Below are 27,963 nucleotides of genomic sequence, written 5' to 3' on the forward strand. Positions count from 1 at the left end.
AAGTCTTTGTCTTTGGCCCAGGAGTCCTGTGCCCTCTACTGGAATCTATAAATCTGTAGCAAACTACTTGTTAGCTTGTGAGTGAGGTAGAATCTCAAACCCTTTACCCCTGCTGCTGGGAATGAATAAAAGACAGGTAAAAATGATAGCCTTCACCCCCACTCCCCTGTGTACGTGATCCCAAGCAGTTGGTGGTGGTTTGGCAGATAACATGGCCTGAAGTGTAGTATATGGATAGAGCACTGCAGGAGATTGGCAGGGCATCCAATTCTAAATATATAAGGTGGTGGGAGTGGCAGAGAATAACTGGCATTTCTCAGAAGTGTAGGAGATTGTCTTTTCATGAAGACTTTGTATACCCAGGGGCAAAAAGGGTGCTGGATCTGATTTGGACTTCATCTCTTTTGGCTCAGATTCTCAAGAAAAACATTATCTAAATTTACGTGGAGAACATGCCATGTGCAATGGCTGCTTGCTCTTAGAGACAGTGGATAAGCACAACCTCACCATATAATAACACCTAATTTTTGCTATCATTCCCAGGCTTCACCATGCCAGGATGCCAAAGTCTACATTGCTATGCGTTATGGCAATAACATTTCTTCATAACTGCCTTCCTAGTATGGACATGCCTCTAAGACAGTGGTTCTCAACCTTCCTAATGCTGCGACCCTTTAATACAGTTCCTCATGTTGTGGTGACCCCCAACCATAAAATTATTTTTGTTGCTACTTCATAACTGTAATTTTGCTAACTGTTATGAATCGTAATGTAAATATCTGATATGCAGGATGTATTTTCATTGTTACAAATTAAACATAATTAAAGCATAGTGATTAATCACAAAAACAATATGTAATTACATGTGTGTTTTCCGATGGTCTTAGGCGACCCCCGTGAAAGGGTTGTTCGACCCCAAAGGGGTCGCGACCCACAGGTTGAGAACTGCTGCTCTAAGAAATGGTTCTGATAGACTAGACTGAAATGTCTTGTACTTCACCCAAAGTGGTTGCGGCCATGCCATCATGAATAGGGTAGCCGGCATGTAGCCTTTCTGTTACCTGTTAACTCATCAGAAAGAATGGGAAGGGATTTTGACATGCCATTCAGGTGAAGGCCCAAACTGTCAATTTCTATGTGTTCGGGCATAAAATGATGGAAGAGATAAAAGGACTTCTCCTAAGAGTGATAATAACAAATTATAGAGGAACCCTGGCAGTTGCTCAGTGATTAGAGTGCCATCCCATGCACCTAAGGGTCACAAGTTCGATTACTGGTCAGGGCACATACCCAGGTTGCGGGCTGGATCCCTGGTCAGTGCACATGTGTGAGGCAACCAAACGATGTTTCCCTTTCTATCTCTCTCTCTCTCTCCCTCACCCTTCCTCTCTCTCTAGAGTCAATGAAAAAAATTTCCTCCTGTGAGGATTAAAAATATATATAGAGAGAGGAGTCTTCATGATTTTGTTGTTCACAAGCAGCCAAAGAGGTTTTTTCTCTGTAACGAATTGAGGTTGATCAACAAGTGGCAGTGGTGCTGCCATTCCTCCCATCTGTGCCAATGTGGCCATGGCTGGTCCATCCTGGCCTTCTCTCTGATAGCACCAGACTCCAGCCTCCGGCTTCTCCACCCAGAACCTCCATGAAGCCATTGACAATGGACTCTTGATGGTCAGGGAGTCTAAACTACTTGTTCCCTTTCTGTAGATGCTTATGAAGACTCAATGTATTTGAGAATCATAATGCCCCATTGAAACGATGTTCTGGGGAAATCTTACAAAGAACACTGTGAAATGGCACTTCTTATCCATAGAGAAAATATTTAAACACACACACAATGTTAAGAATTAAAAAATGAAAATTTTCAAGAGAAATCAGATGGGATGCATGAGAGGAATATTTAAAATGATTTCAACAATTCAGAATTATTCAAAATGCTGAATGTTATTCTAGCACTTTCATGACCACTGTTTTTCTTATTCACCAGTTTTCTCCACTGACAGGTATGCTTTCATTGACTAAACATCCGTGGTGTATTTTAGTGTAAAAGATTGCAAATAAGAAATGCATGATTTGATGAGAACTGCCCTAATCAGGATACAGATATGCCAGTTAATTCTTGAATCTTGTAGTTTTTTGTGAACCCCCCTAACTATCTTTGAAACTTTGTATTTAGAAGCTTTTATCTGTTATTTGTAAGCTAACTCTGAGAACTGCTGTGAAGATTAAATAAGGTAATGATTGCAAATTTCTCAGCACAGACAAAGCCTGGCACATAGGAAATGCTCAGTAAGTATTTAAAACATGAATGTTATAGATATTAGGGGTTTCCAGAAGGAAGCCAAAATCTGCTGTGCAATTTGGAAATTACAAAATAGAAGTCAAATGTGAATTTGTTTCTTAGAAGGTGATGAGGAAATAAAACAAGGACTCTGCCTGCTTGCAAAACTGGGTCAAATTGGGATAGGTCTCAACATAGGTATGCTGTGACATCATCTATGTCTCACAGAGGGACATTGGGATCCATCTACAAGGTGACCTACCATTAGCACTGATCAAGGGTGGGGTCACTGGTGAGACCTTCCACCCGGGGCAGGGATAGTCCAGGAATAGTCCCTGTATCCCAGAGCTCCAGGGTTGACAGCAGGATCCAGAAGAGCTGTGCAGAGCACCAGAGTTACACAGATGTTAAAGGAAGGGACAACCGGGAGTGTGTCCTGGGTATTATCACACAGGTTTACTTTCTAAATGCAGCTATGTCCCCTGAAGCCCCGAGTGAACCTTAGCTGCTGCACTGTCAGCTCTGAACATCATTCAGAAGGTGGGGCTGAAATGAACCATCGGCTGTCAGAAGTAACACAGGTTCCACCATTGCCCCAGAGGAACCTGATGGAGCTTAAGTCTCAGATCTATCAGTCCCTCTTGCAAACGTGAGGTTAATGTTCACTACCGATCTGGTAGGAGATCATCATTGTTTATCTGCTCTGGGAGGGAAGAGGAGGTGTTTGTTGCTTTTTCATTAAACCTTGCCTTGGGGGAAAGAATAACTCCCCACCCCCAATTCCATAGAATTAGTAACCAACCTAGAAACTGAATGAGGGCTTGGTCCAATTAATCAGACTCTAATTTCTAATTAAAGAGGACAGCTCAGGGAAAGAGAGTCACACATGTCTGTCTTAGGAACAATGGTCTTTGGTTTTTGTCCTAACTCTGGAGAAGACCATAAAAAACAATGGGTTGCCTTTAGGAGGCTCATAAAGACAGCTGCTGCAAAGCGATTGATGCCAGTTACGGTTACATGTGGTGTTACTCAGTATGGAGCATGAATCTGTCTCTGAAATACCAGTTTGTTGCCGTGGTTGGACCATTTTTAGAGTGATCATTTCAAGTAAAGGGAGAGGATTAGTCCTAGTTTTGCTGACACCTAATGACCTTAAGATCCTTGTGATTTCTCCAAGAGTTCCAGTTGTGCATTATTTTTTAAAATTAAACCAAAATAAAAAACACCAAACATGTAAATCAGCTTGCAGAGAAAATAAGCATAACTAAAAAATGAAATAATGCAGCATTAAATGTTCAGCATTAAAGGGCTTTGCACAGGAAATAGAAAAGAAGATGCTAATCCATGTTATATTTTCAAATACATAGCATTAAATGTAGCAGGAATATTATGGTATGTTTTAGAAACAGCAGGCAATGGAATGTGGAAAGACTGCATCAGGGAAGACCTGCATGGATTATAAGGTAAATAAAGTTGAGGAAATCTCTGGGCCGCTGAGCTGGTATGAGGCTTGGCCCAGGTCATTATCAGCTGTCTAACATGTGTTCCTCACTCATGGCACCCACCCAACGTGAAAATGAGCTTTTCTGATTAAGTCATCCCATAAGCCTGGGAGCCGAGCTCTGTGGAGTGGGTCATTCGTGGAGATGAATGACTTCTAGTTTCCTAAGTGGTTTCTGTCTGACAGTTGTGCTCATGGCAGGGGTAAGGGCTTCTGAGAAACACCCCATGTTTGGTTGCAATTACTCAGCCCAGCTCATGGCTGGGAAATGCCAGCACCTGCCAGATGGTACTGGCAGGAAGTGGGCACCGGGATGAGGAAGCTCCGAGTTGGGGCAATGAACTGCAGTTGGCTCCTCTGCCACTTTGCGCCTGTTAGTGACGAGGCCAGACTATTGTGTCATTCATGCGCAGAGGCTCTTTCTTCCTGACTTTAAGAGTTAGTGTTATCCTCACCTCCACACTGGGGGACAAAGAGCTTCAGCTCTCATTTCCATCAAAAAAAAAGTGGGGGCAAGGAAAGAAATGAAATTCTCTTCCGTGAAGACATTGAGTGAACAGAGTGAAATGAGGCAAACAGATAAAATAATATAATTTGGCTCTTGCTCCTGGAGTCTAGAATCTGAGAGGAAATTTGGAGTTTGCTGCCACAGAGCATCCAGGTGGTTCTCGAGGGAGCCACAGAGAAAAGGTTCTTGCTCTAACTGAGCACCTTGGAAATGGAGGGTTGGTTTGATGGTCTCCCAGACTATGTTATGTTCAGTTTTCATTTCAGCGTGTGCCCCATGTCAAGCTGGTAGCCAAGCTTGAGGAGAAGTTAACGATGTCTGAAAAATGCCTCTCCAAGCTGTGGCTAATGCGTTCTTGCATAGAACGAATTTGCACCAAGGGGGATTGTAGTGGTGCTTCCAATGAGGCAAAGGTGAATAAACAGCTAAGCCAGTGGAAGGATGTGATGTAAAAGGAGAGGAAAATGGGGGCGGGGGGGATTCTAGGCATTGAGGCAGAATGAGTTTTCACATTGTGAGAGGCATTATGAGCCACTGGGACACACTGTGCTCCCTTCAGCGATGGAGGAGAACCAAATGCAGAGTCCCAGAAATAACCCCGCAAAAAGGGTGAAACTGCATATCTAGAGATACATGCCTTGTATAAAGCTTGTCCTGCAGATCCGCAGGGGATAAATGTGGAAGGAAACGGTTGCTCAAGATTTGCAGTAATAAGGACTTGTCTACTCTTAGCATGCCATGGAAAGATTATGGGCTTTGAACCCACAGGATTGGTTCAAATTCTCACTGTGAGATCTTGGATGAGTTATCTGGCCTCTGCGAATCTGTTTCCACATTGTATAAAGAAGGTCATAAGAAAACTAAAATAAAGCTGGGCACATAAGTGCTCAAAAAATGGCCATTTCTGTTTCCCCTTGGGGAGAAGACACAAATCAGTGCTGTTGAGGAGTCCTTATGTTGGGGGGATGGGTACCCCAAGGGATCAGTAGTGGGTGTGGTAATTCTGGAGCATGAATCTGTAGCATGAGACTTGCAAATCCAGTCTAAGACTGCACCCACTTGTCTTAGCCTAGCATCTCTCAAAGTGAGAGACCAAACTTGTGCATAGGTACTTTGTTTGGAAATGTCATCTCAGGGAGCAGAAATACAGGACAGGGGGAGGGAAACAGAGAAAGGGGGAAAGCCAACACAGGATACATGATTGCACTGGCTCTTTCATCCCCCCAGGACCTGTGAGGGGGTTATGAAATGCATCTCAAAACTGCCGGGGGGTGAAAGTGGAATAAATCATGCATTTATTCACCGGTCAAGTGTGACCCCACAGAACTAACTCCCCAGGCCTGCTGGGCTCAGCATGCCTGAATGCAGAGTGGATTCCTGGGACACTTGAGCTACAGAGTAGAGGTCAACTAGGGCTGGAAGCGATCCTTTATGAGGAACAAGGTGAGGCTGCAGTTTTGGTGCTCCTGTATACTAGTAAAACTTCTCAAAATCTGCAGAGGAATAAGACCCTAACAGCAGTGGCTGAAATACAAGGAACAACTGACATGGTTTTGTGGTAGTGCAGAAGAGGGGTGAGCACACCAGCTCTCAGGAAAGGCCCTTTTTGTTCTCCTTAGAAGGGAGGTGCTGAAATAAATAATTTCTTGGAGTGTCTTTAGTCTTTCAAGTCTATGATTAATGAGGATAAAAATATTGCTAAAAATATATTAATTAATAAAATGTGAATGGACCCAGCAGATCACAGCAATAGCATCTATTCTCCAAAAGATATCTGCCAGCTGTGGACAAGGTATGCAGCAAAATACAGCTCTATCCGGTGTCTACGTAGAAACCTGAGTAGGCAGTTGTGCTATCCACTGAAAACAGAGAAATCAGTGTCGGCTCTGAGGAAAATCTGGTGAAAAGTCAAGTTTATTGGCTCATAGTCCCGTGACCATTACCTGGGCCTTAAGTGTTTTTTATGATTTAGGAAATCTTCTTTTTTAAAAATATATTTTATTGATTCTCCACAGAGAGGAAGGGAGAGAGACAGAGAGCCAGAAACATCGATGAGAGAGAAACATCGATCAGCTGCCTCCTGCACACCCCCTACTGGGGATGTGCCCGCAACCCAGGTTACATGCCCCCAACCGGAATCGAACCTGGGACCCCTCAGTCCGCAGGCCAACGCTCTATCCACTGAGCCAAACCGGCATCGGCTAGGAATTCTTATTAAAGGTGAAACTTTGGAAGGAGTGCCAGGGTTGTTTTTATTAACCTGAAATTTAAGGAGAGGACATGGGGAACCTTTTGAAGTATACTAGACTACTGGCAGTATTATAAAGTGGATCAGGTTTGTTTTCAGCTCTTCTCTGTCCACCAGTTCCCCCTAACACACTCACTATCTCAGCATCACATACACCCTTTGGGGACCTAGAACCCCCTGGACTGCTCAGATGCCTCTGCTGTCAACTAGTCTTTTAAAAAGATTTTGAGAGAGACAGGAAAGGATGGGAAGAGAAATATCAATGTGAGCGTAAAACATCTATCTGCTGCTCCCTGCACATCTGGCACTGGGGATTGAACCTACAACCCGGACATATGCCCTGACCGGGAATTGAACCAGGGGCCTCTTGGTTCATGGGTCAATGCTCAACCAGTGAGCAACACTGCCAGGATCAACCAGTCATTTTTTATTGACACCTTGTACCTAGAACCTTGCTGGGAGTCAAGTGTGGGAACACGGAACACTGTAAACCTTCCCCAAATGTCTTATCCTCTGGTGTCCATGATGACTAAGTAATTTGACAGATAAATTTGTATACATGTGGCAGACATCTTTTATGCTCCTCTTCAGAGCCTGTTGGCCTCCCCACCTCTTGTTCCAGCTTTGCCTGGGCTCTGACCAACTTCCTGCCCGTACACTTCTCATCTCCAGCTCCAAGCTCCTGTGTTGACACCACCGCAGGACCTACTAGGTGCCCATGCCTTGGAATGCACAACCCAGAGGTGACCAAGTGGAGCCAGGGATAAATTCTTCCTCATTTTCTCACTTCATCTAAGGGATGTTTCATAACTGACATTTATATCGCTTCTTGGAGCTCTGGTCTGTGAACTGAACAGTCATGCTCAGCAGCTCAATATACTTCTCCATGTTCGTTCTCCTTCTTTCTCAGCTTCATTCCCCTTGTACCTCATTCCTCCATAAGATTGTGTTCCCTGATAAAGTGGTAGCACATCCATTCCTTCAACAAATATTGTAAGGTACATACTATGAGTCAGATACTCTCCAAGACACTGCACGTACAGAGATATTTATATTCAATGACTTATCTGGCATCAGACGTTTTCCCAGAAGCCACATCATTTAATTAATTACCTTTGTAGGAAGCCAAGAAATCCTGGCCACGTGGTGTAGAGCTGGATTTGCCCAAATGGGTTAGGACCCAGAGTGGCTAGAAACAAATGTAATCTCACAAAAGAACACAATGAGAGGCAGAGGAGGGACGCCAGGGAAAGGGCATTAAGAGCAAGATAAAGCAGCTGATCTGGGAAGACGCACATCAGAGAAGAGACAAGACTTCAGGAGTCAAGGAGGTCAGGGGCCTCCAGACAAAAGATTAAAAAAAAAAGCTTTTAAATAAATTATTCAGTAACTCCTTTAGCAAACTCTTACTGATTGGGGTGGTACTTCAGACAACTCACAGTTCATAGAGAAAAACAATTGGTCATGAATCAACAATCAAAACATGAAATAATGAGTGCTTTATAAAAGTACACATGGGTTCTTGGGTCGAAGATCAGCAAAGACATTTTTCCCCCTAGAGCTGCTCTGTCTAACCGAACTTCCTGTGATGATGAAAGTGAGTTCTATTCTGCAATGTCCAGCACAGCAGCCACTAGCCAGCCGCAAGTGGCTAGTGGGCACTTGAAATGTGGTTAGTGTGACTGAGGAACTGAATTTTCAATTATATTTAATTTTAAGTAACTTAAATCTGAATAGTCATATGTGGTTAGTGGCTACTGGTTGGGACAGCACCGTTCTAGAGGACGACATCCTAGCTGAGTCGCCGGGAATGAGGAGGCATTATCCAGGCCACCAGGAGGATGAGGATTAAGCACAGAGAGGGGAAAGTGTTCCAGTTAGAGGCAACAGCAGTGAAAGTCAGGGAGATCCGTGTGTCTGCTTCTTAGGCTTGTGATAGAGCAAGCGACAAAAAAAAAAAGGAGTCTAGAAAGGTATACGGAGGCTGTGTGTGGCAGGCCTTGTCACATTGACTAAGTCACCATTTACTAAGGGTGCACCAAGCTCCGGGCATGTTGCTGTGTGCATTACATACTCATCTCATCCTCTACAGCCCTGGAGCTGGGGTAATGCACCCCATGTTATTGGTGAGGAGACCGAGGCACAGAGAGTTGCTTTAACATAACCAGTGCAACACAGCTTCTAAGTGGCAGGCCAGGGTTTAAAGAAAGGTCTGACTCCACAGCCCATCTTCTTTCCACTTTATCTCTTTACCCCATTATGCGTGCCACGTGGGCAGTTTGGGCGTTTGGTTGGTCATTATAGGTAAGACTGTTCTGCATTGGCGTTTTTCCTAGGCAGGCATGATGTAAAAACAAGGAGACAAAGGAATAGAGAGGACTGGGCAGAAGGATGAAGGGTGGCCCATAGCGCCCAGGCTGGAAGGAGAAGGAAGTATATATACGAGAGGACAGTGAATGGAGATAGTGGGATAATTAAGAGAACTGAAGGCGAGGACATTGTGGTCAGAGGGGATAATTGCTGGTTTGTTGGCTTTCAGCCAGAGGACGGCAGGAGTATTCTCAGCCCTGGAGCTGAGGGCGTTAATTGGTGGGGAAAGCCTTTGGCAAAGTTCCCAACCAGCACATAGACAACCTCTTTTTTTTTTTTTTTCCAACAGGCAGAGACCCAGGCTCCTCCTCTGTGTGAGTTTCAGAATTTTTATTTTTTTAATCTCTATTTTGGAGCCTTATTTTTGCTTAGTGACAGAAATAGCATTGACTTTTAAAAATGTTTGTAACTCTCAGCACGCTAAGCGACATGGAGCTGGGGAGGAGGTGGTGGGGATGTAAAGACGGGGGCAGCCCTAACTGGTTTGGCTCAGTGGATAGAGCATCGGCCTGCAGACTGAAAGGTCCCAGGTTCGATTCCGGTCAAGGGCATGTACCTTGGCTGCGGGCACATCCCCAGTAGGAGGTGTGCAGGAGGCAGCTGATCGATGTTTCTCTCTCATCGATGTTTCTAACTCTCTATCCCTCTCCCTTCCTCTCTGTAAAAAAATCAATAAAATATATTTAAAAAAAAAAAAAGACGGGGGCATGTGCCCTCACCTGCGACTCTTGAGGACACAGAGCCTCTCTGCCTGACATATGTTCTAAGAGGTCACGTGCCTTAGGTGAGATGAAAGTGAATGTGAGGTTAAATGTATTTTCAGTTTAAAATAAAAAGTTATGTAGACGCGAGTCTTAATATATCATAAAAATAATTCAGAGAAATACTGAAAAATGTCCTGAACTCTTACTAAGGAAACTGATTTGCACATGGTGATAGAAACATTTTTTTATGAAAATGGCAAATGTAGCTTAGTTTTGTTGGCATTATCTATTTTAGTTAGAATAGCTCCCATCTCTAGATTTTTCTCTTAAAATGACTCCTTCAGTAATTCAGTTAGACTCATCAACTAACAGACTGTTTGCCATTTCTCTCAGTATTACTTAGTTTTCTTTTCCGGAAATATAATTATATATGTATATTTAACTTGTACTGGGACTAGAGTAAGTATTATATGTGAGAGCACATACCAGGGGAAATAAGGCCGTAAATGTATCCTCTGGCCTTGGCCCATGTGGTTCAGTGGGTTGGAGCATCATCGGGTCCACCAGAAGGTCTGTGATTTGATTCCCCATCAGGGCGTACACCCAGGGTTTGGAGCCCTGGGACCTTACTGCCGTCCTCTGTGCCTGGAGGACTTGGTTACTCTTGCAGAGCAGAGAGCAGCTCTCACCTCCTGAAGCCTTTCCTGGGGAAGTCTCTCCTCCTGAGCAGAGTCGGTGGCATCATCCTATCCCTGCTCCCCTCGGCTCGGGACCTGCAGCTACTACAGCCCTTACCATCTTGTTTTATATTTAGTTCTTGTAGAGCTTGCCTTCCTTCCAGAGCCCAGATTTGAGCACTTTAAGGGCATGAATTATGTCAGATTCACTTTTGAAATCCCCCAGAGTAGCTGAAACTTATAGGAACACAATGAATATTTTAAATAAAATGTTTGAAACCAGTCCTATAAAGAAGTCTATCTAAGTGCACTTAGACACGCTCTAATGCTGCAAGATTAAAGCTTCTGGTACGAACGAGTTGCTCTCCCATTAAGCTCTGTCGTTTTAGAAGTGCCCAGGCCTGGCCGCCCCCTCAGCCCCCTCACTAGTGTGAGCTTTCTTCTCAATTGTGTAGCCTTGCCCTCCGGTAAGAATTTTCAGCAGAGATTATTGTCATTTGCTTCCCCTCTGGAGCAAAATTAATTCAGAAATGTGTACAGATGACTTGTCTCCACTTAAACCCTTGCTCACAATTGAAACCAAAAGTACATCTTTCAAACATGACTGACTATTGCTTTCTGCTTCTTGCTTGTCTACCTGAGAGCTTATCACAATCTGAGAAGTCTGTACATAAGAGCCAGGTTCTTGAACTAGTTAAATGTATGAGGAAAAAACTGAACATGTAAATGTCATGTTCTTGTAATCAACTTGGATGAGAAATCAGAAGTTAACACTGAGCTGCTACTCAGTACAGCAGTGTCTTTCTAGAAGGGTACTTAGCCTTCAAAAAAATTACACAACTTCCTTTTCTACAGAGCTTGTGAGAGGAGTTGAGGAGACCTGAAATTAATGTTTTGTACTCTAGCAACTGCCTAGAACAGCGGTCGCCAACTGGTGGTCCGCGGACCACTGGTGGTCTGGGAGGTCCGAAAGGTTGGCGACCACTGGCCTAGAACACTCTTATTTTACATATTAAAGGAAACAAAAACCTAACCTTTAAAACCTTCCTCAGACAGACTTGGTGGACACATTTAAGATGCTGCCCTTGGCCCGGTGAAGTCTGGCAAGAGTGACCCCATTGTTTACTGACTTAATCCTGAGCCTGCTGGCCTGGCAAGGAGGGGACCTCCCAAATTCCTAATTCCCCATGAAAGCCCCCATGTACTCATTCTTTTCAGCTCCAGGAATGTCTCCCACGTTCCTTGTTCTTAAACTTTATACCAGGTAGTCTCCCTTGGGATGCTTTCTGCTACCTCTTACCTGGACTGTGTTCTTTATCCAGCCCTTTCACTTCCAGACTCTGTTGGCCACTCTGCCAGGCTTTTGAATTGTCTTCCCCACAAGAGGTTTCCTCATGTTTTGCCCAAGTTGGCTTCACTGGACACTGAGATCCAGCAGGTGATGCCCAGACCCAGAAACCACTGCTGAGCCTCAGCTGAGAGCCCCAAGCCCACTCCTCTCTGAGAAAGCACTGAGCGCCGACTTGCCTTACCTGCTCACATCATGCTGCCCCTGGTTAGGACAGTAACATGTGGCTGATACTCGTTTTTCCATTCCTGCCTTGCCTGTGTTCGTCAGATCCAGTAACCAGCAGCCTCACGGAATCTGGTGCCGAAGTCTCGGTTTTTCAATTCAGGTCTTAGTGTTTTGCTTCTGCTGTGGCATCTCAATGGCTGTACTATTTATTGATGGCTGCTTTATTTGGCTCCACTTCCATGTTAGCAGATGCGGCTCTCATAATTCAGAGTAGAACTGGAGGAGACCTTGTAGGCCCTTATAGAGGTGCTCCTACGCAAACATTTTCCTTGAAATCTTTGTGATTCCTGTCATATGCTAAAAAAATTTTCCATAGGTATTTTTCTACTCAGTTTCTTTGTGAATTAAAGTTTCCGAATCCCCCAAAAGGGATGATGATAGTAATATTAATAATGTAACTTTGAACATTTCTTGCATCTGCAACATTTCTTTCATTCCTTTCTCTTCGTCCTCTTCTATCACTTTTCCTTCTTGCTTCCCAGCTCTTTCCAGAAAGGCGCAAATATGTGTCTTTAGGAAGTAAATGCTCAGCTTACCCATAAAAGTTTTTTCCATGAAAACTCAATGGAAGAAACACAAGGAGGCAGTAATCCTGGGTTTACTGTTCCTATCAACCTACTTTGGCAAAAACCTCTGAGGGGCTTTTCTGTCCTGATTCTTCCAGAGAGATGGACACTTGGACCAAGAATGTGTCCTTCCTGGTGGCATTCTTAACTGGCTCTTTGAATTGCCATTTCTTTCACACCAAAGCCCTGGAATATATTCTTTCTATGGGGTTCATTTAAGTAGGAATAGAAATAGAACAAGATCTTCTCATAGGAAAAGGAGGTTCCTGAGAAGTCAGTGTCTATTAGCTCACAGGGCAGGCTGATTAAATCTCACATTGCAGGAAACATTGTTTTTAACGTGCACACTTTTGTATTCTTAGCTTTCATAGAGAATATGGACCCCTGAGGAACTAATATTTAACTTGCTGGAAACCAAATTATATTCTAGATGCTCAAGAGGAGGATGTTCTTTGAAGTAACTCTGATAAATTATTTTGGAAGCAAATGGTCACTTACCGATTCATTTTTTTGGATGTTCACATGGCCTGTTTAAAGAAAATTAAATGCACCTGGGGCTAAAGAGTATTTCATGCATTACACCCCCGTTTTGATGGTAAATCCTTTGTAGTACAAAATGCCTATTAGCAAGTGACTCAGATTTGTTCTTTATATAAAATAGCTTTTAGGTGGAATGAAAGCTTTTCGGCTATTTAATTTATGATAACATAACCTCCCCAGCACTGATAACCAGTGGAAAACACAATTCTTCATGCCATGTCAGTCTCCATTTCTCATTTTCATGGTCCTGTTGTGATTATACAGAGCCTGGATAACTTAGCAAAATATATTTTGAAATGTTACTGTGAAGATTATAGTAATTTATGACATGGAAGGAGTGATGTCCCTTGGATTCGATAAATCTGGACCTTCTGCTTCCTCACTCCTGCACCCAGGCCCATGTTTGGGGGAAGCCAACTTATAGGAAAGAGTGATTCAGAAATGCAGTTGGGAGGTGGGCAAAGGAGGTGGCTGCAGCCAACCAACACCCACGCAGCCTTGCTCGCCACCATCACCCCTCTTCCTGATCCCTGAGGTGAGACATAAGGCAGCATGAGGTATGAGCTGCTGTGCTAAGCACTGAGACCTCTGGCTTCATTTCTCACCTCAGTGTAGGCTCATTCTCTTGCATGTTCTCTCTTCCCCCCAAACTCCCTCCAGCCCTATAGGGGGGGAGCACACATTGACATTTTGACCCAAGCCCTGCATCTCCACCCTGAATGGTTCATAACAGTTTGTAAGTCCTGGCTTCTTATATTTGAAATGTGACAAATTTCTTTAAATAACTAGCCTACTATTCAATGGTGCCATTTTGCCATGTGTTGTTTACTTGGCAGATGAATGAGAGATAGCCCTTTTAATATACTAATATCCCATATGCCCATTTTTGCTGAAGGTTTTAACAAACCTCACATCTTTTTACTGATATTTGTGGAAATCTCAATTTTAGAAAGATAGAGTCAATGATTCAACAAATGTTTCCAAATATATTACTATCAAGACCCATAGTCAGAATTAAATTCCTGTTTCTCAGACTTCACCTTTAGAGCAGTTTCCTACCTTTCATTTTGAAAGATTAGAACATTTTTGTTTTATAATTGGAAGGAAACCAACTGGGAAGCAGGCCTTCTGATGAAAGAATAAGCCAGTTTCTAGCTTAATTTTTGCTTTTATGCATTAGAAATAAATTGCTGTAATGCCTAAGACTCTCAATTAGGCATTACCCACAAATATTTTAGTGTGAGCAAATTCATTAGACACCAGTGGTAACTGTCTTCTGTTTATTCTGAGTATACGTTTTGTGTAAGAAATGTAACTTCTTCTGTGCCTTTTGGCTGCACCAACAGATAGATAAGCAAGTATATCTAGGAAAAAGCAAAATGATACATCATTTTAGAGGGAAAACCTGTATCACCATACTATTTATTTAGAATTCCTGTGGTTCCAATCCTGCTCTTGTAAGAAGATCTATGTATTTGAATCACTCAGGATTCTCTTAAATGTGCATAGTAGGGTCTTTCTGTTCACAAGCAACAGCCAATCTCCATTTATCTTAATTGTTTCACATATCTGTGCTATATAACAAATCACCACCATAATTGGTGACTTAAGACAACAATAATTTATTTATCATCATTCTGAGGGTATGTTAACCCTCAGATGGCTAACATCTGGCTCTTCTGCACTCAGATGATTCTTCTGCTGCATGTGTATTAACAAGCCTTCAGTTGGGAGCTCAGTTGGGACCAGAAAGTCGGAAATAGTCATTCATGTGCCAGGGTCTCTATCCATTAGCCTCTTGTCATTTCGTAGTCTGCTCAGACTTCCCAGAGGGAACATTACAAGAGGATGAGCCCCAGTGTGCAAGTGTTCAGCGCACCTCTGCTTGCATAGTTCTTGCTAAAATCCCATTGATCAAAGTATGTCACATGGCCAAGCCCAAAGTCATGTGAGAGGGGACTCCCCATGGGTATGGATGCTGGGAGGAGTGCTTCCTGTGGGCCACCGATGTAGCAGCTTACCCACCATGTTAATGAAGGCTTGTTTTAGAATTCGCAGATAGAAGACAGGACGATATTTCAATCACAACCACTATTCCGGCAAACTTCATAAAGAATTGGAACATCATGTTAGAGTTTTAGAGGCCTGGTTGCCATAGTGCAACAGGAGCAGACACTTGTAATCACCTGTCAGGTGCTCCGCTGATGCCGTGTCATTCAGTGACTCTTTGTCTCTATTTCTGTTGATCTTGTTGCTGTTTACTGGCTTCATTCCGCTCTTGATTATGTCATATCCTCTGCTTGCGCATGGTTTCTCATGCTGTCTTGCCTCTGGGTGATCTTTGACCTTTATTCCTGCTCTAAACTGTTGACTCACTTTCTCTTTCAGCCTCATATTCACCCTCCCCACGAGAAAGGAATGTCTTACCACTTCATCAGTCATTCTTCAGCCATTACAACAGCCAAGTCATCTCACAGGCTCTATGTGGCTGCTGCCTTTGGTCAGACCCCCCAGCCCCTAATTCTTCTAGCCTTGGTCAGGATGGTGGGGTCAGTGACGAAAGTCAGACTCTGAGCATGGCTTGCCTTCAGAATGGAATAGTCTTCTCTCCATTCTTTTTAGCTCATTGTAATTGGATTTGAAGGTGGGAGTGAGCAAGGCTTCTTTTGAGAAACACTATTATCTTTCTGTCTTATTCTATCATTCCTTCTTTTTCTAATCAGCTCTCTCATTCCTGAGGCTGGTGCTGACAACTGTCAACAGATAACTGGCTGGACACGTATCGAACAGGTGCCATCCTTGGTCAGGGTCACTGTTAGTCTTACACATAGGGACTTTCATTAAGCATTCTTTATCCCTTTGTCTTAGATCTCTTAATTATATCACTGTCTACTATGTCCTTTCTTGTAGTTTCTGTGCTTAATAAAAGAGTTGTGGAAAGGCCAGTATCAAAATAATTTCGTGTGGCAGATAATTAGATTCCATTGAAAGACACTGATATTTTTGATTGTTTAACACCAGTCAAAAAGGCTTTAAATTTTTTTCTAAATCCTAGAGGTCCTTAAAACCTTGTTTTATATATTTTTATACTTCTTTATGCAACAAATATCTCCAGAGGGATTTACAAAACTTGGTAATAGTAACACTCACAAGGGGAGAAACTTGGTTTCTGGCTTGCTTACTTTGAATTATATGGTCTTTTGTACCTTATGAATGTTGTAATATGTACATATATTGCCTACTTTTAAGTTAACTTTTAAAGTGTGTCTTATCTACATTATCCTGACTTGCGGTTCCTTTAAAAGTCCAGGGCCAGCACTCGGTACAATCCCAGCTGGCACCATTCTCATAGACTCCAGTGTGAAGAGGCCCCTGAAGTTGTGCTGTTGGCAACACTGTGGAGATCTGTTGATATTCAGAAACCATTCATGCTTTTTTTTATTTTTAAACACCAGTGCCTACCTTGGTCATTCTGTTTGCAAATTGACTAGATGTAAAATAAGAGGATATGAGAGGGAGGGAAATGCTAGGGGCTTCTCAGGGTGTGACAATGTGAGATAACTGAAAGCTCCAGAACTTTTCAGAACTGGAGCTCTAGGTCTGGAGCTTCTCTAACTGTGTGTCCTTAGGCACATGACTTTACCACCTTGCATCTTGGGTTCAGTATCAGGAAATTGGAGCATGTAATAGAATTTACCTTTGGGGATTATTGACAAGATGAGGTAAATTAGAGCAGGGAGTGGACTCAGTGTGACTCCTGGCACATGGAAGGTTCTTGGTGAATAATAGCCGTCCACTGTGATTGGTTTTTTTCTCCTCATCTATTAAATGCATATAATACCTGATTTCCTATTTCCTAGAGCTTTTATGAATATCAAATAAGTTATACTGCTCAGAGGAGTGGAGATTTGAGCTATTTTCAAGTTGTATTCCATTATCTGTTATTGGGGTAAAAAATAAAAAATCGGTTCATTGTTAACCTTTCCTTCAGTACTACTCCAGGTTCTAACTACCAGATTCCTTGTAGAAACTCTACTATGGGACATCACTTTGGGCTCAGAGGAAATGAGAAACTTGTTCCTTGGTACGTCATAAAGTTTGCCTTGACAATCTCTCTAGTCACATCTCAAACTACTGTTTTTGAGGCACACTCATCGTAGTGTTGTTGTGTAGATTTAAGGGTGACTTTGTTGATGTGTTAATTATGTGAAGTCATTGTCCATTCTCTCTAACCTTCCCTCCATAGTCTCAGACCCAAAATCTGTGATTGAAAAGCACAGGTATGGGCTAGAAATGGGCATTCGTGTGCTTATTGGTAAATACAGAACAAAATATAAAAAGTAACCATCCTCAGGTTCACTGCTGAAAAATGCCTTTCACAGTGAAGATAATGTCCCACACGGCTTGCTATCCAGTCACTGAGGCCAGCCCCTGATGAGTCAGGAGAGCAATGATGAGTATGCCAAGGAGCATCCAGTCACAAGTTAATTGGCTCAGAGAGTGGGTCATCTTGCGTTGTGCAGTCAGCATTAAACCACCCGTGCTGGGATGCTCAAAAGTACAGATTAGAATGAAATGGTAAGTAATGCTTGGCCTCCCAGTTTTTTAATTAAACTAATTTTATCTTTCACTTGAAAGAAAAATATTTTCTTTTCTTTCTAATGACAAGACTTTTTAAGTAAACAACACAAGAGCTATGTTTCTTAGGCTTAATAACAGCTTTAGGTTTTTAAATATATATATATATATGTACCGTAAATAATGCAGGGGAATATTTGCTGTATGATTTAATATGAATTTTGGGCTAAAAGAAGTAAGGGGCCCTTGAATTGTATATCTTTTCTAATGATGAAAAGTTTACTGAAGAAAGGAGGTAAGAGGTTCTGGAGTTCAAGTGTGAAAAGTTGCTTTGAATGGCATTAAATGAAATATTAAAAGGCTTTATTGTTTATCATTAGTCTGGGTCATTTTAACAATATATGTGGTTTCAAATATCAGGGTGATTTATATTCCAAAGATGAACCTACCATGTGTTTCATTCCAGCATGCTTTAAAATGTCTGTGGCAAATATTTTTTTTTCCAAATTACAAGCTATATTGTACTCACATACTCTTTAGCTTTGACTACACATGACTTGCTATTTCATATTGGGGTTTTATTTATTCGAATGTCATTGTATGAAAAATTTAGTTTTTGTTCATGGTTCTCATGTACGAGAGAATGACCATCATTTTTCAAGGTAAACTACAAGGCTGATGGGCTCCTGGCAGGGCAGGGCGTTGACATCAATATTGAGTGCAGAAGCAGTGGTGTTTCTCTGTGAGACGTGCAGCACACATTACTCTTACAGAGAGCAAGCGTAATTTCTTGTAGCTGTATTGGATTTGCACTTTGACTGAGTGCTGGGGACTTAATGCTGTCCTTGGGCGTTGGGTTTTTCACCTATGACAGCATACGTAGGAGGAGTGAGTGAATTTCCAGGGGCAGGCTTCAGAGGATGGGCTGAGCCATTGCTTTGTCCTCCTCAAACAGAACCTATCCTGGACACAATTTCGTGGCTACTGGTGCAGTTAACTTACAACTTCTTGGAAGAGAGACCACATTTTCAATTGTCATAGTTCATGCCTCTCTCATTGTGAGGATTTACTCCTGGCTCTTTAAGTAAGTGCTTTCTCAATTTTTCTTAATTTTTTTTCTTTATGCAACACTGTGATTTAAAATGCGATATTTTGTTCCATATATATACTCTTAAAAGGTAAAGCAGGTTGAATGATACTTTTATTTGAAGTTGTCTAATGGTTTTCTCGATTTTGAAGGACGACTAGTTAAGGCATCCAGGAAAAATAAATAATAAATGAAGAACTTAAAACAGAAATTGTATGTGGTTGCTTAAGATTTTATGAGCATTATAACGTATTAGTACACCTTTGAGAAAGTGTTTCAGTTCTCCAGCACCTATTCAGAGATCGAGGCACTTAAGTTGAATAAACTCAATTACTCTGACACATAAATCAGGCAGGTGTGCCATTTGTTTTCTCAATGTTTGATTCTGTGGTTACCTCTGAATATGTGTAGTATGTACATCCACTTGTTTTAGTGCCATTTATGCTAGGTATTGTCATTTTCCCTGAAGCTTATGAGCAAATTCAAAGTTAGCAATTTAACAGAAGGTCATGAGAGACATAAGTAGATTTGGCTAATTGATGTAGATATGCTTTGCACACACAGAAAGACAGTCTGGTTTGTATTTGGGTTAGAAATGGTTGTGTGAGCTTCTATACCTGCCTCTCAATGCTTAATGGGCCTGATTGTTTATATATTATATTATGGAAAGCCAATTTTCTAGTTCTTAAATGAAACTACACAATATGGATGTTTCATTCATAAAATATGTATATATGTATAATATCTATATTTAGCACAGTAAATTCTTTTATTTATTTATTTATTTATTTAGCAAGAAGTGTCCAATTACAATAGTAATTAGGTTTATATCAGAACTCAGTTGCTAGCAAAACATGTCTGTATTCTGTGTTTGTGCTCATGTTCTCCTGTGGACAGTAAACAGTTAATGTGCAAGGCACACTAGGTTACATGAAGGGAGAGGGATACAAAGATGGGAGAGGCCTAAAGGAGTAGGGTAGAGAGCATGAATATAAAAAAAAAATCTATTTGATTCCCTATCTATCTATCTATCTATCTAACATGTGATGATTAAAGTAAGGAATTTCAGGATTTTTTTAGGGGGAAAATGACTTCTAGTTTTAATGATCAGCTAATGTTTCAATTTTAACAGATCTATACAGAAATAAATTGGACTTTTATAAGGAAATATGGTGGAATGGGCACTCCAGGGAGAAGGAATAGAATAGATAAGACAAAAAGGAGGAAAAATTCAAGGTATTGACCTAAGAAAGAAACAGACCATCAAACAAACAAAACAAAAGTTATGTGGAAATAGGGACAGATAAGGTTGGTAGGATAAAATGTAGCCAAATTATTAAGGGTTTTTTTAATTACCTGTTTAAGGATATATTGAACTCTATTTGGTAGATCCCATGTGGCTACTCCCAATATTTAACCACAGAAGACCCTTTAGAAAGAATTAACAGTGCTCAGGAGGGTGGCTTCAGTGAGGAAGGCCTGGAACGCAGAGCCCAGGCATATCTGCTGCCCTAGTCTAAGTAAAAGACGGGAAGGCCTGAATTGTCAGTAGTTCAGCTGGTAAATCAGTGTGGGGTTTGAAGCAAATTTGCAACAATGCCCTGAAGTTTCCCAGAAATAATCTAGAATGGAGTAGCCAATAGGCCTCCCCTCTAACATCACACTTCCTAACTGACTTACAAGTCAAGTTTGTGTGAACGGCATGGCAGGCTCTGATGTGAATGCAGATATTTAAAATGGAAATGAATTGACCAAAAAAATGTGAAGCACGGAGACATGGAACAGACTGACATATCTCAACGTGGGGTTGTGGGGACCAGAAGAGAGAAACCAAGAAACTTATAATCTTACATGCATAGCCCATGGACACAGTTAATAGGGTAGTGGAGACCCTGAGGGGTGGGTAGGGGCTAGGAGGAGGGAGGTAAGGGAGGGCGGGCGGGAATGGGAGATAGCTGTAATACTATCAACAATAAAAAATATTATAAAAAAATAAAAAATAAGTAAAAAATAAAATGGAAAAATAAAGATAGCAGAGCAGACAGATTTTTGCTTAGCATCACTGCCAATATTTCTGACCTGATTTCAGCTGCTTTATGAATAAATGATCATTCTAGTCCCGAGAGTTAAATATTTAAAAATTAGCTCGCTTTTAGAGTTCATGTATAATCCAGGACTGATTTTCTTTGCTGCCGGTTTCCGCTCTTCATTTCCTTCTTTTTAATACACTATAATTTTTATTCTGTCCTTTTTCAGTTTCCTGCATGAAAATTATTTAGACATTGCACACACATCTTTTGTGAGAGAAGAAAAGGAAATTCAGCTTGTGGGTCTCAGCAGGAGTTAAGCTAATGCAGCTGGAAATAATGCCGAAAAAGAAGCGCTTATCTGCAGGCAGAGTGCCCCTGATTCTCTTCCTGTGCCAGATGATTAGTGCACTGGACGTGCCTCTCGATTGTAAGTATTAACGTTTTAAAGCTTTTAGGCCCGGGAGTCAAAACCTCCCCAGCATTTACCGTTACTCTGAACTGTGTGAATGGAGAAGGTGTCTGTGTGATACTGAAAAGCTAATCAAAATTAATTTGGCTTTTACCTTCAGCACCTGGTGTTCATAAAGAACCGCACCAGAGAAATGGCCATGGAAACGATCAGACACATTGCACCCGCCCTGTCATTATCTTTCTGCGCCCCCAGGTGCCTTTTGTGTACCAGGGGGCAGGGGCTGGCCTGAGAAGGAGTGAATTGCGGGCTGCCCTGATCCTCCCCACAGGGGACTCTTTATAGAAGGAGTCCTGCAAGAAAACTACATGAATTACTTTAAAATGATCGTGGAGACCTCCCCACTTACACCCTCCCCACTTCTCCACCCTCTCATATACTGAGTGCTCTGGAAAAGATGGGGGGTAGTCTCTCAGCCAACCCCACACCACTTCTACATCCCCAAACTATGCATAATTCATTTCTCTTCAAGCAAGACAAAATTCACCTTTGATTGTTGAATCTTAAATATTAATTTAGATATAGGAAATGCATCTTATCTAAAGCATCCTTTGTTTAAAAAACAAAGATCAAGATTTAATTTTTCTTTTTATATATAATTTATTGATTTCAGAGAGGAAGGGAGAGGGAGAGAGAGAGAGAAACATCAATGATGAGAGAGAAACATCATCGGCTGCCTCCTGCATGCCCTCTACTGGGGATCAAGCCCGAAACTGCAGCATGTGCCCTGACCAGGAATTGAACCATGACCTCCTGGTTCATAGGTCACTGCTCAACCACTGAGCCACACTGCCAGGCTCAAGATGTAAATTTTGAAAATACAACAAGTCATCTGCAAAACACTGTTTAAAATAGAGCAAGAACAGCTACTGTGTTAGCCTACTCTTTTCCTAGTAGTTAAGTATATGCTGGACTCTCCCTGGTCTGTGTGGCCTACTTATGAAAAATGAAGATAACACTTGGTTTCAACTGATCACTTTTCCTGCACTGAAATTAGAATTTCAGATCTGGACAATTACTAAACTTCAGAATTGATTTATTCTTTATCCCCAATCTGCATGACTTCCTTAAATCCATTAGCTTCCTGAATAGAACATCCGTTTGGCAAGCTTTCCAAGGTGCAAGGAAGATAGTACTTTCCCGGGGCTATTCGATTGTTGGGATGTCATTTTTTGCCAAAGAGGTGCAACTGCCAGTGGAAAGACATTAGGAAGAGATGTGGTTTGCCCCACACTTTGTTGAATTCCTTTGCTGTGCCTCTATAGTCTAAAGTACAAAAAAATATAATGTTTTGCTTATTTTCAAAACATATTCTTTCAATTACCTTAATTTCAATTTAAAAAAAAAAGGATTACTTACGCTCATTGGAGTTGGATTGCTGAAGTAAGCATTTGCCTTAAGAGGTATGTAGGAGAGAGATAAAAGCACTGGAGAGAAATGTTTTATTCCCCCTTAATCTGACTGCTCAGTCTAACAATCAGAAGGAAACAGTCACCTACGGCTAACTCAATTATTGCTGCTGATGGAGAAGAGGCATAACCATGATGAAAAGAAAGTCACGGACAACCAGGGGCTCCTGCATTAACCTTTGCAAGTGCTAGTGCCAGGCAGCCCTGCAGAATCATTTGACTTGCGTACTCATGTGATTGCTTCCCTGCCCCTATTCCTTACATCCCTTCTACACGAGACGCTCCTTGGTGTGGCTACTGACAATCCCTGGATGATGGAGGAATTCTGAAAGCAGAAATATGCTGACCATCTGAAGAGTTTATTACAGATATAGGTATTAACCATAGAAATATAAAAACCTGAAATCAGTGTTGGATTTGTCTTGGATGGAACATTGTCATTGTGGCCATGTTCCCATTGTTAAGTGTTATTACCATGTGCATAGTGATGTCTGGGATAATGGGATCAGACACTATACAGTGTGTGACAACTCAGAATAATTGTAGACTTCAGCTGTTTTCCAAATTGAACATAATTACTTGTCCAGTACAACATGGATGGAATGGAAACAGCCATTCTTATTCCTGGAAGAATTATTTTTTTTATTCTTCCATATGTTATATGGGATAACTGCTACAGGAATAAACAAACCCACGAATGGGAGCTTCTTTCTCCTACCACTTCACAACTTCAAGCTCTGCTATACTAGTTTTTTAGGTCAAATCATGTCAAGATGTCCCTTTTATCTTCAGGGTTCTAACGTTCTTATTACTAACATCTGGTTTTCTTTAATCCTGTTTGCCCACTCACCTGCTGATATTGATGGGAAAAAGCAAAACTTCTTGAAGACTGTAAGTGTCTTTTGGCAATTACCAGGCAATGCGAAAATTTGGCCATGTCTTTGTTTTTGAATGAATAGTGTGAATTAAATGCACAATTTTATGTTTTGTGACTAACGTGTTTTTAAGCATGTGTATTTATCGTGGCTAAATGTTAAAATACCAAGAAGCACGTTTAATATATCCCCTGCATGAATTCTGAAGACTCAGGTATTACTATTTTTCATTTACCAATACTGTGTTCTACTAACGTCTGTGCTTTATTCACTTCTGATGTAACTCAATGAGAAAATTCATTAAATTTAAAGAGAATGACTATCTGGTTCTAAATGCTTTTTGGAATGCTGGAATACAGACATGTCTTTTGGTACCTTTTAGAAATTGGATGCATGCAGACGCTTCATCCAATTGGCATCTATATACCCTCTTATCCTTCTTCAGCTTGAGGACTGTGTAGTGAGGTGTTTCCAGGTGCCATTGGTATAATGGCCTGGGGAATTTGAATATTGTTTTGAAGTGTGCAAAAGGCACTAAACAGCCCTCCCTCACAGCGTTTCCAAGTGGCCGGCTCTAAGCAAAAACTTCTGCTGCCCCCCAGCATCAGGTAAACAGCATCTATCATCTGCCTAAAAAAAGAGTTTTCAGGCAAATGAAAAATCCTTTGATGTTGGATTAACCTGGAAAATTATGTGAACCCACCTTTTTTACATATTACTTCAAAGCATTTGTTAGTTGCTAGGTGATCTAAGCACTGTTCAAATAGGTAGGTCTAGACGGTAAACTCCTTAGGAGTGACATCTAAGCCAATTCTATTGCAAACACATGAATAGAAGTTCTGGGTCTGAAACCACTAGTCGTCCACCTCTACCACTTGCAGAAAAGAACGAGGAATTGGGCTGAGTCACTCCTAAGAATTCCCTCACCCATTACCTATGTTCACTGTTCCCTGGGTGTGAAATTCCAGGTTTCTTTCCATCATCCCAAACTCTATACTCCCAGAGCATACAGGATCACTCAAAGGTGAAGCTGGTCCAAATAGAAATGATTGTGATAATAATGTAAACATAGCTAACATTACTGAACCATTATAGTATTGGCATATACTAATAATTTTACACAGGTTGTTTAATTCTCTAATGACTCTAGGAATTAGATACTACTTTGAAACCCCATTTTCTCTCTAAGGAAACTGGGTCTTACAAAAGTTAAAAAATTTGCTTGAGGTCTCAAAACTGGTAAGAAAGAAACAGACTAGTTCTTATCCACCAGACCAAACTGCTAGCCAACATCGGGAGCTGACAGGGCTGGAAGAATGAGGTTTCTGTGTCATGGTGGAGGCTGCGAAGAGCAGCTGGCTCATCAGGAGGCCAAGGAGGGGGACAGATCTTACTAAAGGGAGGAGAAATTGATACTGTCCAGTATCCTGCATTTAATAGGTGCACAATAAAAAAAAGAGACAGCGATGGGTTCATCTTTTGACCTGTTTTTAGGTGTCATTTGGATATTTAGTAAAAGATGTCTGGTGGACAGCACAAGGCTGGAGACCAAGCAACACAAGAGATCCATATTTGCAGGTTTATAAGACATTAGATGTGGAAATGATAAATTTAGCTCTGGCCACAATTCGCCACAGTAAAGAAAGGCAAGAGCAGAGCGCAGTTATTAAGCTTAGGGAAACACTTGGGTGGCAGTGGAAGAGTTTCCCAAAGGAGGCACAGAGCATGGGCAAAGGAAAGGGTAGGTCGAGAATATGAAAGACTTCAATGATTGAGACAACTCTTTGTTCCGGAGCGGGGCACTATATATTGTAAAATGTTTAGCAGCACCACTGGCTTCTGCAATAACAGATGCCAGTACCACCCCTAGTCTCAGAGGTGACAACCAAAATCATCTCTAGATATGGCCAAATGTCCCCCCAAGGGATGGGGGCAAACTGCCCTGGTTGAGGAACTCTGGTCCATATGAATGGCTCTCCATGGAGACGCAAGTCAGTGGTTGCTACCAGGAGAGTTTGGCTCTTTTCTCTGCTGTGTGCCTTCCTCGTCAAGCCTAGTTGCTGCCCTAAGCAAAACAATAAGCTGAAATCAATACTTGCTCTAGTCCTCCCCTGTTCTAGCACTCCTGATTCTGATTTCACAAAAAGAACATGGTAATTTTAGAGTGAATTGAGTGTTGGATGTCCAGAAACCAGCTTTCTTCAGATTAAATTACTCTGGGTCAATAACAGTTTGCCCTATGATTTGATAATAAATAATCACATAACACTTTGAAGAGTGGAATGAAAATATTATCTCCTGTAACAGAGAACTTCCCAAATCTATTTATCTTCTAAATAAGACTTTTACCTTTGTTCTTACTAGCCACCTTCATCCTAGTTCTAATAAGACATGTCCAGTCTCTAACTTAACCATCTTTTAAACATTCAGTTCTCAAATTTATTTGTTCACAACATACCTGGTGGGGCAAAAGTAGGTTTACAGTTGTGAGTATGAGAAACACAAAGTTTATTCTTGTATTATTATTTATTAACTATTGTATAATATTCCATATAAACAGCTGTAGACCTACTTTTGCCCCACCCTGTATATTAACATACATCAGCTCACTAATGAGCATAAGTCAGCTACTCTTTACTAAGAAATGCAAATTAGCATCATCACTTAAATTTCATTGAAAGGCCTGTTTGAACCAAAGGAATTAGAGCAAATTCTCATTGTTACATCAGAAAAGAAACTGTCCTAATATTAAACTTGTATTGGTAATTATTTTCCCAATCTTTTAGTGGGGGAAAATGGGCTTTGTGAGTACATATGGGTTACCAAAGGAAGTCATTCCTTGACTTCAAAGTTTTAGGAGACTGCTGGTTAGAATCGACTGGGGCAGGTGCTGCCACCATAGACATTACAAAAAGCATTTGAAGCATATTTAGTCTGGGGTAAGTGATTTGATATAGAAAAAAATGATGGCTATTATGATATTAAGTGATTTATTTCTTTACATTGTTCTTCTTTCTACAATTAAGTGGTACAACCTCCAACCATCACTCAACAGTCTCCAAAAGATTACATTGTTGACCCTCGAGAGAATATTGTAATCCAATGTGAGGCCAAAGGGAAGCCTCCTCCCAGGTGGGTGTCACGGTACTGAGAGTAAGCACTGGCACTAACACTGACCTTCATTTCAGGTCCTGCACATCTTCCAAGTATCATTTGTAGGTTCACCGTTTTGTCTCTCTACTTACAGTCTGTCCTTTTTTGGAAACCCAGATAGCATTTCTGTATTCGTGCCCTTCTGTAAAATGCTCAAAAATTGTGGGGAGATGTGGAAAGAGTGTTCTAGTGGCTCTAATGGCCTTGTGACATAGGCAAATCCCTCTTCCCTGGGCCTCAGCATCTTTATTTGTAAAGTAAAGAACTTGAATTTGATGATTTCTCAGATCCTTCCTATCTCTAGAGAGGTCTATAAAATAGGCTTAAGTAGGTTTACTAACTTGGCTGGGTTCAGTAACTCAAGATTTTCCAAATGGATCTTGCAATGAGCACTGCATGGCATGTTAGAGTTGGGAGAGATGCTAGAGATTATCTGGTTCAATGAATATATTTTATAGGTGGGAAACTGATCCCTAGTAATTCTAGATATCTTACCCACGATTCCACAGTTAATTAGTGGATGATCAGTAACTTATCCAGTAATATATATAGGAGCTTGGGAGAGTTAGGTTATTATTATGAAAATGTAATATGGATTTTTAAATAATAAAAAGTGAAAATTTCTAAATTTTTTCTTTCTTTTTTTAACAAAAATATATCCTTTAGTTATATACCATAAAATTTACCCATTGTGTTTGCTTATTTTTAACCAATTGGCTGTTGTGCAACAATCCCCACTCAGTTTTAGAACTTTTCCATTGTCTCCAAAGTTCCCTTATGCTCTTTCGCAATAAATCTCCCCTCTACCCTGAGCCTCAGGCACTAATCTAATTTCTTTCTCCATAGATTTCATCTAAATTGAATATAACATGTACCCTTATGTACATTTGGCATCTTTCAGTTGGCATAATGTTTGGCTATTATGAATGATACCACAATGAACATACTGTGCAAGTCTTTGTGTAGACATTTGGTTTTATTTCTCTTGGGTAGATACTTCAGAGTGGAATTGCTGGGTTGTATGATAAGTATATGTTTAACTTTTAAGAAACTACCAAACCATTTTTCAAAGTGGCTCTCCCATTCTACATCCCCATCAGCAATGTATAAATGTTCCTATTTCTCCCCATCCTCTCCAACATTTGTTATTGTCTGTCTTGATTTTAGCTATTCTAGTGAGTGTGAAAAGATGTTAATTTGCATTTCTCTAATAGTAATGACAGGAAACACCTTTACATATGCTTATTAAATACTTCTATATCTCTTTTTGGTGAAATATCTATTTAAATAATTAGCTCATTTATTAATTGAATTGTCTTCTAATTATTGAGTTGTGAGAGTTCTTTATATATTCTAGGTACAAGTCCTGTATTAGATACATGATTTGCAAT

General features: G+C 41.1%; 1 protein-coding gene across 1 annotated transcript in view; it reads left to right on the plus strand.

Annotated features, from left to right (window-relative positions):
* Window positions 1–27,963, plus strand: part of NRCAM (neuronal cell adhesion molecule) — a 233,960-nt gene that overhangs the window by 141,908 nt on the left and 64,089 nt on the right. The window contains exons 4-5 of the mRNA XM_023751014.1: window positions 20,893–21,093; window positions 26,446–26,551. Coding sequence (XP_023606782.1) covers window positions 20,988–21,093; window positions 26,446–26,551 — 212 coding nt within the window. The 5' untranslated portion in view covers window positions 20,893–20,987. The remainder of the gene's footprint in view (window positions 1–20,892; window positions 21,094–26,445; window positions 26,552–27,963) is intronic.

Source organism: Myotis lucifugus, unplaced genomic scaffold, assembly GCF_000147115.1.
Source record: "Myotis lucifugus unplaced genomic scaffold, Myoluc2.0 scaffold_18, whole genome shotgun sequence".
NCBI lineage: Eukaryota > Metazoa > Chordata > Mammalia > Chiroptera > Vespertilionidae > Myotis > Myotis lucifugus.